The sequence below is a fragment of the Corvus cornix genome, chromosome 24, assembly GCF_000738735.6.
Source record: "Corvus cornix cornix isolate S_Up_H32 chromosome 24, ASM73873v5, whole genome shotgun sequence".
NCBI classification, from domain to species: Eukaryota; Metazoa; Chordata; class Aves; order Passeriformes; family Corvidae; genus Corvus; species Corvus cornix.
The window spans coordinates 74,402-92,265 of NC_046353.1; the positions used below are offsets into that span (position 1 = coordinate 74,402).

Genomic DNA, 17,864 nt, shown 5'->3' on the forward strand with positions numbered 1-17,864 from the left:
CGCCCCGGCCCGCACGCACCACGTACGTACGTACGCACGTTCGGCGCGCGCCACGCGTCACGCCACACCCAGCGCGCGGTGCCCACGTGACCGCGGCCGTCGGGCCGGCCCCTCAGGCCCGGCCCTTCCCTTTTAACCCGGTTTGACAAAAAAACGTGTGGAAACTTAGCGGGGCATCGCTATGTAATCATTAAAACAGAGCCAACACAAACGTAAGAATAAAAGACTGAGCCACAGCCTGTAGGAGTCGTAACCACCCATCGTGTCAGGCTGGGAATTTTGCACTTCTTTTTAGACAGCTGTTATTTAGACATGGATTTTGACAAACCGAGACACAATGGGAATGTAATCTTAAACACTAGCACTTAAAACACCTGGTAGTTCCAAAACTGCTTCGCAGCCAAATTTTTCTTCAAATATTTTTCAAAATACACGCAAAAGGACAAGGACATGCCTAATTTGATCTGGTTCCTCTCATCTACAGCTGTCTCTAGATGGTTGTTTTTCCACCCTCAGCAGCAAAAGGCACAGGCTCCACCCTCCAGTTCTGGCTGATTGAGAACATCCTTCCTTCCTCTCGGTCTCCCAGGCTCAGTGGTACCCACTCCTCGCGTTACCCTCAACCCTTGCAGCACAGGCTTCAGGACAGGGCTTGCTCAGTCTGCGTTGTCCCTGTGAGGTGGGGGATGTGAGTGAGGCACAGTGTGAGCTCCCTATGGCCTCTCTCCGGTTTTGCTGCTCTCCATCCTCTCAGTTTTAGGAGAAAGAGTGCCCAGAGGCTGATGAGCACATGCAGCTGCACACAAAGGTCCTTATGGCAGAGGACGACAGCGGCATCCTCGGGGCAGTGGGTGCCCAACAAGGCGAGATCTAAGAAGCAGGAGGAGTGGTTGTAATCCAGCAGTGCCCACGAGAATAACACCACCTCCTTCTTCACCAGTCCAAAGTCCCACCAGAGTCTTTGCTGGTAGAGAGGCCTTGGTGCAGCTGTGCCTAGACAAGAGGAGGACAAGAACTGTGCTTGTCAAACCACCTCAGCTCCTCGCACAGGAAAAGCTTTCTGCCAGAATGCCAGCTGCAATGCCATCCTACTCTGCTGACCCAGACTGGGGCATTCTCACCGTGAGTCGGGTGCTGTGACAAAATGCCGAACAAAATGCCCATTTCCCCGAGCAGAGAAAATCTTGATTTCCCATCTTAATTCTCCTTTGTTACCCTTGTGAAATCAAGCTGCCCAGCCCCTGCTAGCCTTGCTCTAGACTTGCAGAGCGGCTGCCAAGGCTTTGCTTTCCTGTGCAAGCCACCTCACACTCCCCCAAGCCCAGACAAGGGGCGAAGCAGCAGGAGAAGGAGCAGAAGACAACCACAAGTCACTGGGGTTAAAGCAGCCAGGAGAACCCCAAGGCAGAGGGCGATGATCATACAGACCATACCCATGCTTCAAAGTCCTGCACAGCTCCAAAGAAGAGCCTGGATCCAGGAGGTTACTGGTAAAGGTGGTCCTTGGCACAGAACTTTTCAAAGCCTTTCGGATTACCTGGAACAAGGACAGCTGTGGGAAAGAGCCCTGAAGGTTTCCAGGGAAGACCTAAGGATGTTCTGGATCTTCTGTGTTACAGACCAAAGGAATATGGATTCTTCAAACTGTACTTTAAAAATCAACTTACAACACTAGTAAAAAGATGATAAAGCTAGATGCTAATCTTTATATCAGTCAGGTCGTGCTATGCCTGGAGCTCATTTGCCTTGCAAATACTCTATTGTTGCATTCTGTGTCCCTCCCTACTCACTTAAATGATTAACTCCACCCCAGAAAAGAACTTTTGTAGAAACTTCTGGAGGAGAGACGGATCCTGCCCCTCCAACCATGGGGCCTGTGAGCTACTCATCAGAGACCTATGACTTGGTGAGTTGGGCCTGGCTTTGCTTGACAACAGGGATGGCAGGTAGAGCTGGGGTGGGCAGAAAGGCCAGGTTTCTGGCCGTCCGTCTTCTCACCCTCCTGTTGGCAGAGGCAGAGCTTGAGCCATTTCTTATGCCAGTGTAATCTGTCCTTGCATTCCTTAAGTCCAGACTTGACCACAAGCACAATGCTGTTGCTTGCAGAGAGCCAGTGTAGTGTGGCTGCAGCCACTGTGATCCAGGGGTGCTGAGGATTCTGTTAGGGAAAGCTGCCTAGCTACCGGCCCCTTGTGCACAGATGTGCTGGCAAGCACTAAGCCCAAATACTGAGCTTGCATGAGGACACAGACCAGAGTGTCTGCAAAGGGCCAGGTGACTCACCTGGAGAGCAGGGCTCCAGCAGTCCCATCCTGTGCTGCCAGCCTGTCCCAGCCTCTGCTCCCTGCTGCCCTGCTGTCTGCACAGCCATTAGCACAATGTGGGCGTAAAACACTTACTCCGAGCCAGACACCTTTTGCACCAGCCTTCGGGGGTATAAATGACTTTGTACACAGTATGCGAAGCCCTGTACACCTGATCTGGTCTCCTTACACAGCTGGAATACCCAAGCAAACCCAGTCTTCTCTCTCCATGTGTGAAAACCCTTGATATGACCATCCTGCTTGCTTTCTCCACATACAGGCTGTCATAGACTCTGCTGAAAGGGGAATATGCAGTATATTTACAAGAGGGGAAGATAAAATTGCAAGTATTTCTTCTAACAGGGAGTGATGACACTAGGTATTCTACCTCACAGTTCTCTTCCCAGCATTTACAAGTGCATAAGAGCAGCTGCACCTTTTAGAGTACGTTGTGCTATCCAACGGGAAGCACACAGCAGCATTATCATTACCCTGAGTTTCAAATATTGCATCTCAGAATTTATTTTTTACTACAGTGGCTCTCTGCAGCAGACCTCAGGATTAGTTATTCCAAAAAGAGAAATGTTGGATTCAATTGTTACCAAATTTTCTTTCCTCCTTTTTTCCTACACACCAGGGAAGAGCAATGAGATGGGGGAGCAAGCCCTACCCTCCTTATTTCTTTTCTGATTCATCCAGTATAAAAATCCTTTGCAAATGGCAGTCATTCCTTTAAAATTTTTTTGGAGAAGACGCTTATTTCCTTGACCTCTGTTGAAGTTCAGTGGCAGCGCTAAAATTTGCTGAGAGGTTATAACCAAACTCAAGCCTTTTTCACCTCCTTTTCTTTGCATACAAAACTTTCCATAATCCTTATCTTAGTGATTTAATCTCTGCTGTGAATTATTTTACATCATAAAGGAGACCCCATGTGATGGGAATGGGGGGGGGGGGGGGGAACCCAGCTGATTTTAGGACTAAATGCCCACAGTCAGGTGCCACGGCAGGAAGAGTTTTAAACCTTTTCTCAGACTTCTGCTGTTGGGAGTTTGACATATGTTGTTTCCCACCTCTGTCTCCTGGCAGCTTCCCAGATTTGGCTCCCTCCTTGGAACAGGGAGGCCACAGATATCACATGAGCATCACTGTATTTGCTTTGGTGGTGCCATATGTTGCTTTACTTATGCTAGGTGCTTGTAGCAGCAACCTACCCACAGAGATTTGAAAAAAAGGGCCTCCAAAGTGTCTTGTCAGTGGCAACACAAACCCTGCCTTGTGTAGAGAGGATTGTTTGATCAATTGAGCAATTATGGAAGGAAAAATGATGAGAACGTTTGCACCAAAAGGGCATTTATCTTAGTATCACACAGAATACAGTGAGGGCCTCACCTAAATTTTGATTCCGTATGAGACCATTTGACTCTGTAACCTTGCGGAAAAGTACTGTCCCCAAAATGATAACCCCATTTCTCCATAGCTTTGCCTGCTAACCTTCCTCAGCTGCAGATTAAACAACCAAAAACACAGTTGCAGAAAGACCGCTGGGATCTACACCAGGTTCCCCAAGGTTCCTCAGGCCAGTTTTCATTGCAATGGGACCAACATGACTCAAGACCGTAAAGGCACCTACACTACAGTAACATGGTATTTCCACAGGCCTTGGTCTTAGTCCTGGATTTCCCTGGTTCAGCCCCTGGAGAAGGCACGAGCAGAAGCTGTGTCAGTAAATTGTACTGATGTGGGCAGTTACAGTTTTAAGGTTTTGGGAATGAAGTGTGCTGCTCCCAGTCCTGGCATCAACTAGAAGGGAATGGTTCGCATGGAAAAACCGTAACCATGCACAGGTTGCTTCACTTCCGCAGCCAAATGTTTTGGTTGCTGACAGGGGTGGGGATCTGAGAGAAACGGCTGGCACACGGAGACCAGAATAACTCTGTGATGCAGGTTACAGGGGTAAAGGGGTCCCTGAACAAAAAGTACACAGGAATGGCCTTCCCGGGCATGCACTTGACTGCCTGCTCTCTTACAGAAGGAGACACCACTTTTTCTCCCACCCCCAAAACTGCTGCAATTGTCTTGCAGGAGACCTGTACAAAGGTCCCTCTGCATGCACACTGTTGACTTACCCCATCCCGTATCAGGCAGTCACCCACTTCCAGTCCTAGAAATGAGAATTCCAGCAGAGCCCCCAGAAGCCTCTGCTTGTCATATTAAGTGCATCTCCTGCAGCTTTGGCCCCTGCCTTTCCTGTCTCAGCCCAGACTCTGATTTTTCATCCTCTTTTATTTGTCTCCAACTCATCTCTGTCCGTTCCTACCCACATGTGCTGCTCTGCTCAGAGATGCAGGAGAGGACGACTCAAACACAGCTCTGCACACACTTCGCCTACCCACAGCGAGTGGTTTCCAGTCAGAGCCCTCCCTACCCGCTCCCCATCAGCAATCAGATGGTGTCTGATAGTGGCACTCAGCCTCTGCACTTCCGGCTCCAAATCCAAGGCGATGATGGAAACTGGTCAGCAGCCAAAGCCACTGAGCACTGCCCAAGCTGCCCATCCACTGCCAACGATGGCGCTGGCATGGCTCCTAGGGAGGACTGACACTCCAGCCAGCAAACCCAGCCATTTTCTATCATTTCATTTTTCCCTTCAAAGCTGGAATCGTCCAACCTCTTCCCAGTGAAATTTCCCATTCCAACATACAATCTGTTTGGGGTTTTCAGCACAGTCACCTGCACAGCCTGAGCAGCCTGGTTTGGTCTCTGCACCAAATTGCAAAGCTTTTTAGGTTGGTTTTGTTTTTCTCAGAGAGCTTCAAGGATCTGGCCCTGGTCAACACATCACAGATTTCTATGTGTGTTGGTAACTCCTGATGAAAGGTCTAGGTACAGCATAGGCAGGAAGTACTTTCAAGCTGGGGAGAGAAATAATTGGGAGGGATTTCTTAAGGCTTTTGTCTTTAGCAGCAATCTCTGGTCTCCAAAATCATACCCTAAACCAGAAAAATAAAAGTTCTTTGGTAATACAAAATGCTTTTCACCAAAGGCTTGCAGCCCCACAGTTACATTAGCAAGAGCTGGGCAGGGTTATTTCCCACTTTTCCCAAGGACTCATTCGCCCTCCTACTGTCCACTTCTTGGGGACTGCCTGTGCCAGCTGTCTGCTCTACATGTTTGGTAATGCTCCATAGGCTTCTGCCCCATCAGCATGCCCAGGCTCCTCTTGGAACCATGCAGATGGTTTCATCTGCAGAGCAGTTTGGATGAGTCCTGCTGCCGCCACGTCACGTGCAGAGGCACCCAGTGCCTTACCCAGAGAAAGCTGCCCGAGAGAAAAGAAACATAAATCACCCTTCCCTAGCCAGGCACAACACGAGACTCCAGGCTGGTAACAGTAATTTTGCTTAGTAGCCCATTGGGTGAGCAAAAACCCCCCAAATCAGGTCTAAAACTGTGTAAAGCAGGGCTGGTATTTTTAGATAGGAACTTTGGCTGATGAGGGAAGGCGCAGCAGGTGCAAACGGCTGCAGCTGGCAGTGAAAGGTATGAAAGCATGAGCAGAGACTTCCGCTGTGGTCAACACTGAAGTCTCAGCACAGGTCTCCAGAGAGGGTGTGGGTGGGGGACCTCAGGGTGGCTGCTGCTGAGCTCTTCCCAGTTGTTACTAATTTTCAGTTTGCCACAAGCCTCCTCCACCACTCTGTTTGTGCAAGGCCAGCTGGAGCGTGACTACCATCCAGGGAGCTCATCCTGAGCAGAATTCCAGCTTCCCAGCACTCGAGATTTACCCACAGCCTCAGCCCAAACACAGGCTGGTCAAGAAGATACAGCAAGCCAAGGGCGAATCACATCTGCAGCAGCTCTATTGCTCTTCCCTTACTGGGTATCAGCCTGGGGTCCAAGTGGTGTTTTCCCTTCCCTTTCCTGCTCTGACTGCAATTAATTCAGGACTGAAGGGTTTATCAGCAGAACAGATCTCTCTCTCCATCACCTATTCCTGTAGCTATGACACCATAGTGCCTCAGAGGCTTTCCTCCCATTGTGTTGAACACCTGCCCCACACCTTCCTCTGAGTGTGTGGAAAGCGATCTCAAAGGACAACTGCTGCTGTCACCACCTCACCTTGCTCTGTCGTAGGCAGCTCTCAGGCCTCTGAGGAGGAGAAGAAGGGGACAGGTTCACTGCACAAAATTTGAGGTACTGATGTGCTGTGCGGTGAATCCTACCATCTTTATACCTGACAGCAGGCAGCAGGCAGGACAGGAGTGGTCCGTGTCAGAAATGGGTGGAAAAAATCAGGAAAGCTGGTAGAGGAGGGTTCCATTCTATGTGAGAAAGCAAAATGCACCAGCAGGCAACTTGGCAAGAACCAGAAGATGAAACTGATCATCTGACTGGACACAAAAACATCCCCAAATACTCCAGTTAAAGATTACAGACTGAGCAGTCCTCGCTGTCACAGATGGAGAAAACCCTCTCTACCTGCTGCTGCACCTCCTGGCAGTGGAGGGGCCTCCAAGGTCATCACATTGCAGACAGCATCTCCTCCTGAGGCAGGTGGGCTGCAGGACATGGGGGTGCTCCGTTTAGGTCTGCCAGGTGCAGCTGAGGGACCGGGTTCTTGTGTTCAGAAACTCCCCTCCATTAACAAGACTCTCTCTGTTCCCCAGAGCCAGGTGGAGCTGAGTGGTTACTACGAAGCTGAGAACACCACCCCTTCTTTGGAGGGCTACTTCTGCTTCAACCCAGCCTCATCTGTGGTTGGCAACCAGGGAGACCCCTTCAGAAAGGTCTTCATGCCCCTCATCTATCTGCTGATGTTTGTGCTGGGGACTGTGGGCAATGCCCTGGTCCTGGTCATTTTAGAGAGGTTCAAGCGGTCTCGCACCACCACAGAAAACTTCCTTTTCCACCTCACACTGGCCAACCTGGCACTGTTGCTCACCTTTCCATTCAGCGTGGTGGAGAGCTTGGCTGGGTGGGTATTCGGGAAGTTCCTCTGCAAGATACTCAGTGCTGTCCACAAGATCAATTTCTACTGCAGTAGCATGCTGTTGGGGTGTATTGCGGTGGATCGTTACCTGGCCATCGTCTATGCAATCCACACCTACCGCAAACGCAGAGCTCGCTCCATCCACCTCACCTGCACGGCTGTCTGGCTCTGCTCATTGCTTCTGACTTTACCTGATCTCATCTTCATGGAAGTGTGGACAGACGACAGCAACCGCAGCATTTGCTACTTTCCAGAGGTTGGGATTGATGGAAACAATGCATGGCTGGCAACCCGCTTCCTCTACCACACCGTGGGCTTCTTTGTGCCTCTGCTGGTCATGTGTTACTGCTACATGGCCATCATCCGGGCACTGTGTCAGTCCCAGCGCCTGCAGAGGCAAAAAGCCGTCCGTGTGGCCATCCTGGTCACAGGCATCTTCCTCCTCTGCTGGAGCCCATACCACATTGTCATCTTCCTGAACACACTTACCAAGCTAGAAGCCTTCACCAAGAACTGCCTCCTGGAAGACCAGCTAGACACAGCTATCATGGTGACAGAGGCCATCGGCTTCACACACTGCTGCCTCAACCCCATCCTCTACGCCTTTATTGGGGTCAAGTTCCGTAACGACTTCTTCCGGATCCTGCAGGAGCTTGGCTGCATAAGCCAGGAGACCCTGCAGGAGATCCTGGAGGTGACAAGGAAGGCTAGCGGGATAGAGTCTGACAACACCACCTCCATCTCCACCTTCTAGCTGGGAAAGGCTGCCTGCAGGGCAGAACTGGCCTGGGGCTTTCCTTCCCAGTGGCACCCTTGCTGCGGTCTCAGTTACAAGTTTCACAAGCATCCCCACAACTTTCTTCACTCCTCAGGAAACAGGTCCAATAGCCACCAAACACCCAAATCCCATCGGATACCTTTCTAGGCTCTTCCTGGTTCTCATACTTGTAGAGATCCACCTGGCAGCTGTTGGTGAATGCTGGATGTCGATGGTCACTCTTGTGGGGCTGAATGAACTCGAGTGGGTTGAACCTGACATTCCCACCTCTTCCTCGAAAAACTGACTGCAGGCATCTTGTGCACAAAGCCAGGCACGGGACTGGGGTGCCAGGGGCAAGGAAAAAAGGGCATCCAAGTAAATGAGTCATGTCAGTAAGCAGGTCTCCATTTCACTAGTTCAGGTTGGTATAGACATGCCCAAAGGAAGCCATGGGACTCAGTGGCCATAGCAACTGGAGAGATGCAGGTAGGACTGCAGAGGGGGTCTGCAGAGCTCAATCTGATAGCATGGACACACAGTGCTGGACACTCTCTGACCGCAACATTGTCCTCCTGCTGCGTGACGTCCCCCCAGCCAGCCATAACACATTCATCTTCCCAACACAGCTCATGCCAGGAGTTCCTCCCACAGACTTCAAGATTTGAATGTCACCGACTCCTTTCCTGACACCAGTTGCATCCTTCCACACTCGTTTGATCTGTTTTACTGCTGTTATGATCTCCTGTGAGTGGCTGCTGAACTGAATGCCTGGCTATGCAAAAGTTTTCCTTTAAGGAAGAACACTGTCTGAAGAGATGGCTTCTGTCTTGTGACTGCACGCAGGGGAGAGAAACCACACAGCTTTGTAAGGCTGAAGGTACAAAACGTGGGGTTTTTTGGCAGCTAGTTGTATGGCTGTTTGTGGGTTCTGAGAGCAAGGAGACCCACTGCCCCAGACTAAGGGAAAGCGCTCATTTGCATAATTTCTCTTTGTTTTTAGCAAGGCTCTAGAGGATATGTGGCATTTTGCTTTGCACTATGCTTTCTGATAGTTTTCCTCCACCTGCATCTACAGGGCTTTCAGAGATTAAGTGCATCCAGGTGTACGGAGGACAAACCTGGGTGGTGATCTTGCCCTGAACTGCAAGTATGCAGAAACTGCTCAGATAAGGGCAGCTTGATGATAATTTGGTTCAAAATAAGAGCAGCAGCTTTCCCCATCACTAATTCTTACCCTGCAAACTGGTGTGTGGGGAAGCCCCAGCTGCTGCCTAGGAGGTCTTGTCACAGTTTCACATGGCAGCGGGCCCACAACACTGCTCCACGACATTTGTTCCTAAGGAATGCTGTGGCCTGAACATACCTACCAATGTCACATGAGCACGACCCTCATCACGAGCACACTTTAAAATCTGCTCTACCCTTCACCTCACATTTTAAGCAATGTCGAAACAATGTTAGTTCTCTTGCAGCAGCAGGAATTTTGTGCTAATCTCACTTCTGAAGTTCATCCCACTAGCAGAGAGCTCGGTCCCAAGTGAACTTCACAGTACTCAAGGGCCCTGCTAAAAAGACCAGCCATTATGGAAGGGGTCACATTACCTCAGCCTGACGCAGGCAGAGATCTCAATATCTTGATCTCACATTGTGACTTCAGGAGAAAACTCACCTAGTATAAGGCAGTCCACTGTTTCCTGCAGCAACGCATCTTCAAAGACGAAATTTTCAAGTAATGGTGATTGTGGTTGTTCAAGCACATACATGCAGCAGAGAAGGGCAAGTCTCTCAAGCCTGCACTCGTGTTCTCCATTGTTGTACCAGTGAGCAAACCCATTGCAGATGCATTGTAAACACCTCCCCAGCAGGTTATGGTGATAATTGTATTTCTACATGAAAATGTTACTGAAAAAAATAACAGTCAAAGTGTAAAATTCTTACAGTGATCACAAAGTAAAAAAATCTGCACGCAAATGAGAGTGAACAGATTAAACATCTATGGTTACTATAGCTTTTAGCACTGGTGTGTGCAAACCTTTAGGAAGGTTTGAGGTAAGCTATAATAAACAGTTGAATAAAACACCATCTTCTCGTGTATAGTGCTTGTAAGCATTTGTCTGCAACAGCGTCACTTTCTTCAAGGCAGATGCATTAGAGAGCACTAAGTGGGCAGATGGCATCTTTCTGACAAGCTCTGCTCAAAGGAGCACCTTGCTCAGGTTCCCTTTCACCAGTGCCACAGAAGGCTCTGCTGTGTTCAGAGTCACTCCAGACCTACATTGCCTCTCTGCTTTACAGAGCCTCTTCCACTAACTGCAGCACCTCCTGCTCCAGTTTTACAGCAGCTGCTAACCTGACTGGAAAGCTGCCCTTGCACCTACATTTGGAGCCTGGGAATGGCTTGGCTCAGAGATGGCAGACCTTCCCCAGAGAGCTGCCATTGTTGCTACCACAGCTGCCTGCAGCCAGCCTGCTGAATGGCGACAAGAAGAAAGCAAGAGGAACTTTCCTTCACCGCAGAGGAAGCTCTGCTTTCCACTCAGCGAAACCCGTGCTGTCTCCTCAAGGAGACGTGTCATGGCTGTCACAACACCTAGTCCCAGAGTGGGCTTCCCCGCTAAATGCTCACACTGCCAAAGCCCCCCTGCAGCCCTCGGGCAGACCTTCAGCCTCTCCTATGGAGCTCTGCTCAGCCACTATCCCACCCCTACCAAGTGAGGCAGATGTACTCTGCCCACCCAGGCACTGGGAAGGGCGACTGAGCCAAGGGGAGCTCCAAGGTGGCTCCTGCAGAGAGTAGGGAGATGGTGTGTGGGAGGGCAATGCCACCACCGCCCACAGCACACCCTCTGCATCCCCAGTCCTGGACTGGGCTCTGCAAACAAGGCTCCAGCAGACAAACCAGAGGAAGCCCTGGTCTCTGATGAAGGCAACCCCAAAGATGGGAACACAACGACCCTCACAACAGCACACTGCTCTGCATTTCCTGCAGGGCAACCAAGTCTCCCAAGAGACAGAGCTGGGGTGTTTCAGCAGAGCATCCTGCTACACACACAGAGCAATCACAGGGCCGTGGCAGGCAGTGGAGCATGCACAGGTGAGTGTGAGTAAGGGAACGCATGAATGAACGCGTGCCTGGGAGTGCTGTAGAGAAGGGGCTCCCCCAATGCCCACACAACCCTCCCAGCACGTCTTGCACTCTCTGTCTCCGCTGCAGTCCTGTGGAAAATCAAAGACAGGCACAGGGTCAGGTCTCGAAATTTGTCTTTTTAATAAAAAGGCACCTATAAAACAGGTCAATACATTACAGGCAGCACAGATACCCAAAAACAAGCCTAAAAATTGTTTCAAATAAAAACCAATAAGATGTCTTCACATATTGTATTTATATATTTATATTTTTATATATATATTTATATAATGGTACAAAATGACTGGGGAAGTTTCTCCATGGGATGACAGAGAACAGGTCAGTCACCTTTACCTCAATGTGAAAGCTAATTCCAGGTGTGTGTGATTATTTGACATACTGAAAGACGCAGTTTCCCAGCATTTGCTTTTTTGGAGCTGGAAAAACGTGGCAAAGTCATGGCTAAAAGATGGGCAAACCTTCTACTGTGATTAGGTGGAGTCAGTACACAAAACTCAAGGTGAGGAGCCGAGCAATAAACTACAAGACACAAGACTAGACACACGGTCACAGCAGCGGGCAACCAGCTGATGGCAAACCTTGCCTGAGCCTAACAAGGACTGGCTGTCACTGAGCCTCCAAATGAACTCCTGCCACACTGCTGTTCACAGACATGGTTGGGAGCAGCGCCCAGGGCACAGGGGTGTCAGGCAGCATTTCTTCTCCCCATTGTTCAGCCATCACAGTGGTAGGGGTAGGGCTGGCTCCAGGGCAGTGGGATTTTGCAGAAGAGCAGCGACTGCTGCTCCAGAATCCTCAGCTGTGACCTAGCATCAGGATTTCCCTTTTGTATCCAGGGCTGCTGGGTCAAAAGGCTTAGCTTCTTATTCGTCACTGAAGGACAGGTCTTCCTCCTGTCACCAGGCAGAAATAGCATCACACTGCCACGTCCCTGTGAGCGCTCAGCACCAGGCTCCTGAACGCTGCATGGCATGTGCCACAGCCTGCAGGCTCCTGCTGATGCAGGGACAATGCACTGCTGACAGAGTGAGGACTGCAAGCCCCAGGCAAATTCTGTGTCAGGCTGGGCAAAAGGGACAACAGGGGAAGTACAAACACATGGAGATCTCAGCCAGGCTAAACCAACAGCTATCTATGGACAAACAAAAAAAACTTCCATGTAGAAAATGTTATGGCTTCAAATTAGCAGAGACTTGCTGGTGGATGATGAGCAAGGTTTTGGACTGTAATTGGTATTTGGATGTTTACGAGAAACTACCAGCAGCCAACACCCTGAAGTGCAGCCAAGAGAAGCTACAGCCTTTCAGGCAAGTCAAGCTTAGAAAGAGCTACATCTGTTTGAGCCACATCCTCCCACATGAAACACACTGAAAGGATCAAGAATCCAACCAGCTAACATGTCAGGTCCAACGCCTGGGCTGAAGATTATTCTTCTGCTCCAACTGCCAAGGCAGGAAGGAGCACTTCTCGTTCCTGTTTTACCACTTCAAAAAATGTTACTTGCTCACATTGTATACAACAAACCCCCACAAAGCAGGAGACTGGAGCAAGATCCTTCCTCAGATCCAAACCCATGCTTCTCACCCAGCACTGTTCACTACAAAATGCCCCCAAAGCTTCAATGTATTCCTAACTGGACTTTATGGCTCCATCTTCTCACAGACTGGATCAAGACAGCTGTTAGGCTGACATTTCAGCACCCACCAGCCTTTCCAAACAGCTTGCAACATGATTAAAAAGTGTTGCTGTTCACTCACTACTTGGCCATCTCCCTTTCCAAAGCCCTCTCCTCCCTGCAATAGGAAGTTGGGAAAGGTGAGCTTGGTTATAAGAGAGGTAGTGTGTTAAGCCTGGCTCTGCAGAGATAATCCTCCAAGTTGTGTTCCTCCAGCAACTGTGTGCCCCAGGTTCACCACTGGATGCTGGAATGCAGTCCCCACAGAGGTCCAGAGATACTGTGATGTGTGCAGAAATGCATGTGCATCATGCCACATTCCCCTCTGTGAAAAAACATGGGAAAGACCATCAGGGCTGCATGCAGGAAGACCTTATGGAGTACAGGATGGAGAGGGTGGAGCACATCCAGAAAGGCCAGAGTTGTCCAAATGGCATGCTTCTGCCAGCCTAGGAATGAGAGATTGCAACTCAACTTCAGCCTCTTCTGTGTGAAGCACAGGATGGCCATGCTGCCGACACTGAATGCTGAGATGGAGTACTGCGCTCAGGGACAGGCCGTCTTCAACAGCTGGACCTCTCCTGTGCCATAGGGCAGGGCTGCTGCCAGTAGCTCAGGTTATGATGGAGTGAAGACTGCCTGCAAAACTCTGGAGATGAAGGATTGACAAGCACAAGGAAGACCTGGGAGAGCATTCAATGGCGGGCGAGTGCGACGCAGTGGCAAAGGGTAATGGATGGGTAATAGACTGGTGTAGGAAGGCTGCAGAAGATCAGGGCTCCCAGCTAGCCTCTCCTGGAAGCACTGGAATGCATCACCTCACTCACCTCAAAGCCCATCTGTCCCTACACACCCCAACACCTTGCCTACAGGGGACAAGCACGAAGGGAACAGAAGGGAATAGAGGTGACAGGGCTGGTCGAGATCTTCAGGTCCAGCATGTTATCATCTGCGAAGCCCAGATTCTTGATGCTTCTGCAGCTGAAGGGCCAGCATCCTTCCCAGCCCAGACACAGCAGCTTCCCCAGAGAGCAGCAACAGCTGTGTCCTGTAAAGCTGTGGCCTCTGCCCTGCCAAATGAGCGCCGCTCCAGCAGCATTTCACTGGGGCTACAGCTCTGGCCCCCCTAATGGCCCTTGGTCAGTGGTTATGTTTGTGCACTCGGCATAGGAGCCATGTATCCACGGGACCTGAGATCTGCATGACACTGCACCACCCCCTCTCCCACACATGCAAAACCATTCAGATGCGCGAACAACATAGGTCTGACACAGAGTCACTCTACAATGGGATCTCTCAACACCCTGTGCACCCTGGGGATCCTCCTGCCTCCCCCAAGGAGAGTCTTCAATCCTTGTACACTGTTGCCTTTAGCATGTTTTTTTTTTTTCTTTCTGTTTTTTAAATCATGTTTTGAGGCTTCTATTAAAACACAGAAATACAGAACAATTAAAAACCAGCACAAGTTTTGCCTTTCCCAGCGACCTATTTACAGCTAGTTCCAAAAACCCTCTTGCACATTTTGGTTGCTTAAAAAGGAAGGAAAAAAAAAAAAAATAGAGGGGGGGGAAAAAGGGCAAGAAAAACACTTGACGGAGGAAAACCATAAGTGAAAACTTTACAAACTGTCACAAGGTCTGGATGTCCCTGGTCACCACACAGGGTTCTAAGTAACAGCCCCACTCCCAGCCTCTCCACCCTCCCCTTCCCCAAAAAAGAAAGGAAAAAGAAACCCAATTCACATCAAGTTTACTGCACATCTGGTTTGCTGTGTAGAGGCGAATCCGATATGTAAAGCATCCCACGTGGTGTCCTCCACCGGCACTGGCCCCCAACCCTCCCCCACAGAAAGGTTTAAAAATGTTTGTAGGGGCAGCCCCGTCCCCTCCCCAGCCCTGAGCACCAGTCAGGGTTAGAAAGGCAAGTTCGCCATGTTCCCAGGTCCGGGGATGTAACTCATCTGGCTGTCCAGGGAGACACTCCTCTGCCTCATCTGGTGCGTGACCATGAGGTTCTGCTGAGGCGGGGGCCCCATGAGAGAGCCCTGAGGTGACATCATATGTCCTGTCTGGGCATACATCTCCCCCGACACAGACATGCTTCTCTGCTTGGCCTGCATCAGCATGAAATTCTGCTGGGCCATCAGGCTCTGCTGCGGAGACATCATGCCCTGGTGCATGCTGTTGCCCATCATGCCTTGCTGGGGTGGTATGCCTGTCCTGCCCAGCATGGGCACTTGTCCAGGATGGCACATGGGCATGCTCAGTCCCCTCTGCACGCCCTGCTGCCCGGGGAGGCTGGGAGCATTCATACCTGGACGCACGGGGGGCTGCTCAGCCATCATGTTCTGTAGGTTCATGAGGTGGAGGTTGGAAGGCTGAGATTTGGGTGCCTGGCTGTCGCTCTTGGGGAAATACTGCAAGGTGCTGCTTGGCTTCTCTGACGGGATGATCCTGGACAGGTCAAACTCCGGGATCCCCGTGGGCGTGGGGCGGATGACCTCGCTGAGCTCGGGGTCGTTCAGCACCGACGCCACCCCAGGAAGCACGGGCGGGTAGGGGTCACCAATCCGAGGAGGGATGTTCTTGCCCATCATGTGCTGCTGTGGGGGCATCTGGCCAGGCTGCTGGGAGGGAAGGTCCTCAGGCGGCAAGGGCATCCCTGGCGGGTAATGCTGCTGCATCCCAGGGCCACCTCCTGCACTGGGGGCCATGGGCATGCCTCCGGCAGGAGATGGCATGGCATTGTGGGGCTGCTGCATGCGCGGGAACACGAGCTGGTTAGAAGGAATCATCTGTGAACTGTTGTGCACAGGGCCACACTGCTGGTTCAACGAGTCCTGGGGACCTGGGGGCAGCATCATGGGGTTCTGGGGGGGCACACCCGCCCCTGGCCCACTTGGATGCATAGGAATGTTGGACCCCAGAGGGTTTGGGGAGGACATCATGGAGGTGGGGGGCGGTTCGTGGGAAAGGGGCTGCTGACCAGGCAGATTCATTCCCATGGGGCTCTGAGAGGATCCAGGCCCCACAGAGTTCAAGTGCAGTTGATTTGGCTGATTCCCTGTCACGCCTAAGGACAGGAAAAAGAGAGAAGAGTTAAGCCTTCCCACAGAACTTTCAGTGTTGCAAAATCCACATCCTGAAAGCCTGCCAAACAGTCCTGCTCAGAATGCCCTGAGCACAGAGCATGATGCTCAGTAAGCAGCTCCAAGACGGGCTTGCAAATCACCAACATCAGAAAAAAGTGCCCCAGACTCCAGCTCCCCAAGCATCAGAGGGCTCTTCCAGCTTCATCCAGTCCCATGCTAGATTAGTAATTTCTTACAGTCCCGTGATTTTAGAGTCCTGGCTGACTCGGTGTGTGCCCTATACCTGCCCCAGCAGGGCTCTCAGCTGCCTGAAAGGCAGCAAGGAGTGACCCTTCCCCACTGCCTGCCACAGGGTTTACCACCCAGCAAGCTCCAGTGACCACACAACCTCGGGTGGTGAGGAGGAAAAAAGCAGAAGAGTCAGCAGCCCGACACAGGTGCTGTCTGGGCGGGAAGGCCTGTGCCTATCAGAAAGGCAGAGCAGCCATCGGTGCCTGTGGATTTGCATGCCTGAAGTCGACCTAAGTGACTGCTCAGCAGTGAAAGAGTCAAAAAGTTGATTTTTCATTCTCAAAACTGCCCAAAATATTTATCAGACCGCTTTAAACCCCTAAATCAAGTGGTAGAGCACATTGGAATTCCCCTTTGGGCTGCTGGGGTTTCGTCACCACGTGACAAAAAACACTCATTTGCCTAGATGTCCTCACCGGTGCCACTACCTAGTGGAGCATATCTGGCCTACTGAAATCACAACTGTGCCACAACACAGCCTTGCCTGTGCAGGCACTTGGGCTCCACTCAAAACACCAGACTCCCAAGCCCCATTCAGAGCAACCCTGTCCCACTGCATAGGAACACGAGGGCTCTTAAGCAGCAGACCTCTGCCTCCAAGTCCTGGACCTGAGAAAACTCCAGGAGCCATAAAAACTCGGGCCCAATACATCTAACATGGGTAAAGGTAAAAAACTTTAAGGTCTTGTGGAAGAAGGGCTCCTCAAGCCAGACAATGTCCTTCCACCCAAGCCAAAAGCTGATGGGCAGCCTGGGCAGAGGGCAGGGAAGTGCACAGACTGTTACAAACAAGGGGAAATTTAAGCTATGTGACAAGGCAGTCATGGGGAGATCAGAGTTTCTAATCTCCACCTGCTGCCTCACGTGCACTGGCAGCCACAAGACAGTCTGACCCCTCGCAAGCCCACCTCCAGAAGTAGATACCTGACATACTTCCAGGTGGAAGCATAGGCCTGTCTGGCAGCAGCTCATCATCAGAGGTGGCGATGGTTTTGATGGCATTGTGGTAAAGTGGTGTGGAGCTGGGCATGGCATACTTGGACATCTGGGACATCATCAGTGAGAGGGGGTTCTGGGAAGGGGATGGATCTGGAGAGGAAGTAAAAGGCATGTTCGGATTCATGGTGCTAGACGTGTTACTGGCTGGTGCGGAAGAGCTGCTCCGAGGCCCAGAAGGGAGAGAACCTGCAAGCAAGAGAGACATCAACTCAGTATTGTCCACACACTGTGACTTGCTCCCACCAGAGAGCAACCCTGTCCTCTCCTTCTGACAGCAGTGACCAGAGGAGGCTGCAAAGCACAGAGCACTCTCTGGACTCTTGAGAAGGCTCATGCACAGACTCTGCTCCAGAGCAGTGAGAGAGTTCCACTTAAACCTGCCCCTGACTGCCCAGCACAGACACAGCGTTTGCTGCCTGTGTCACAGGTCTACCTCAGAAGGCCCTGTTTGGACTCCTGGGAAAAAATACTTGCTCTGTGAGATGCAGGGCCAGGCACAGGAACACGTGTCTTCCCACTCCAGAGAGAGCTCGTGAGCTGGAGAGAAACCCTGTCCACACACTCACCAAAACTAAGCACAGACATGCACTCACATACAAGACACCCA

The 17,864-nt window shown here is 51.0% G+C and overlaps 2 protein-coding genes across 3 annotated transcripts in view; one reads left to right on the top strand and one right to left on the bottom strand.

The window, feature by feature from the left end:
- Positions 1-130: 130 nt before the first annotated feature.
- On the top strand, positions 131-10,147 carry CXCR5 (C-X-C motif chemokine receptor 5). Its single transcript, XM_010403764.4, has 2 exons — positions 131-1,906; positions 6,971-10,147. Exons 1-2 carry the CDS (start codon positions 1,868-1,870, stop codon positions 8,045-8,047), a joined length of 1,116 nt encoding a protein of 371 aa, XP_010402066.1. The 5' UTR covers positions 131-1,867; the 3' UTR covers positions 8,048-10,147.
- A 1,150-nt stretch (positions 10,148-11,297) lies between these two features.
- Positions 11,298-17,864, bottom strand: part of BCL9L (BCL9 like) — a 46,025-nt gene continuing 39,458 nt past the window's right edge. Inside the window, exons 6-7 of one of the 2 annotated variants that reach the window (XM_010403765.3) lie at positions 17,192-17,443; positions 11,298-15,948 (exon numbers count right to left, since the gene is read on the bottom strand). In XM_010403765.3, the coding sequence (XP_010402067.1) occupies positions 14,789-15,948; positions 17,192-17,443 (1,412 nt within the window). In that variant the 3' untranslated portion in view covers positions 11,298-14,788. Of the gene's footprint in view, positions 15,949-17,182; positions 17,444-17,864 lie in introns of both variants that reach the window. The other variant, XM_039564739.1, reaches the window with a different exon arrangement.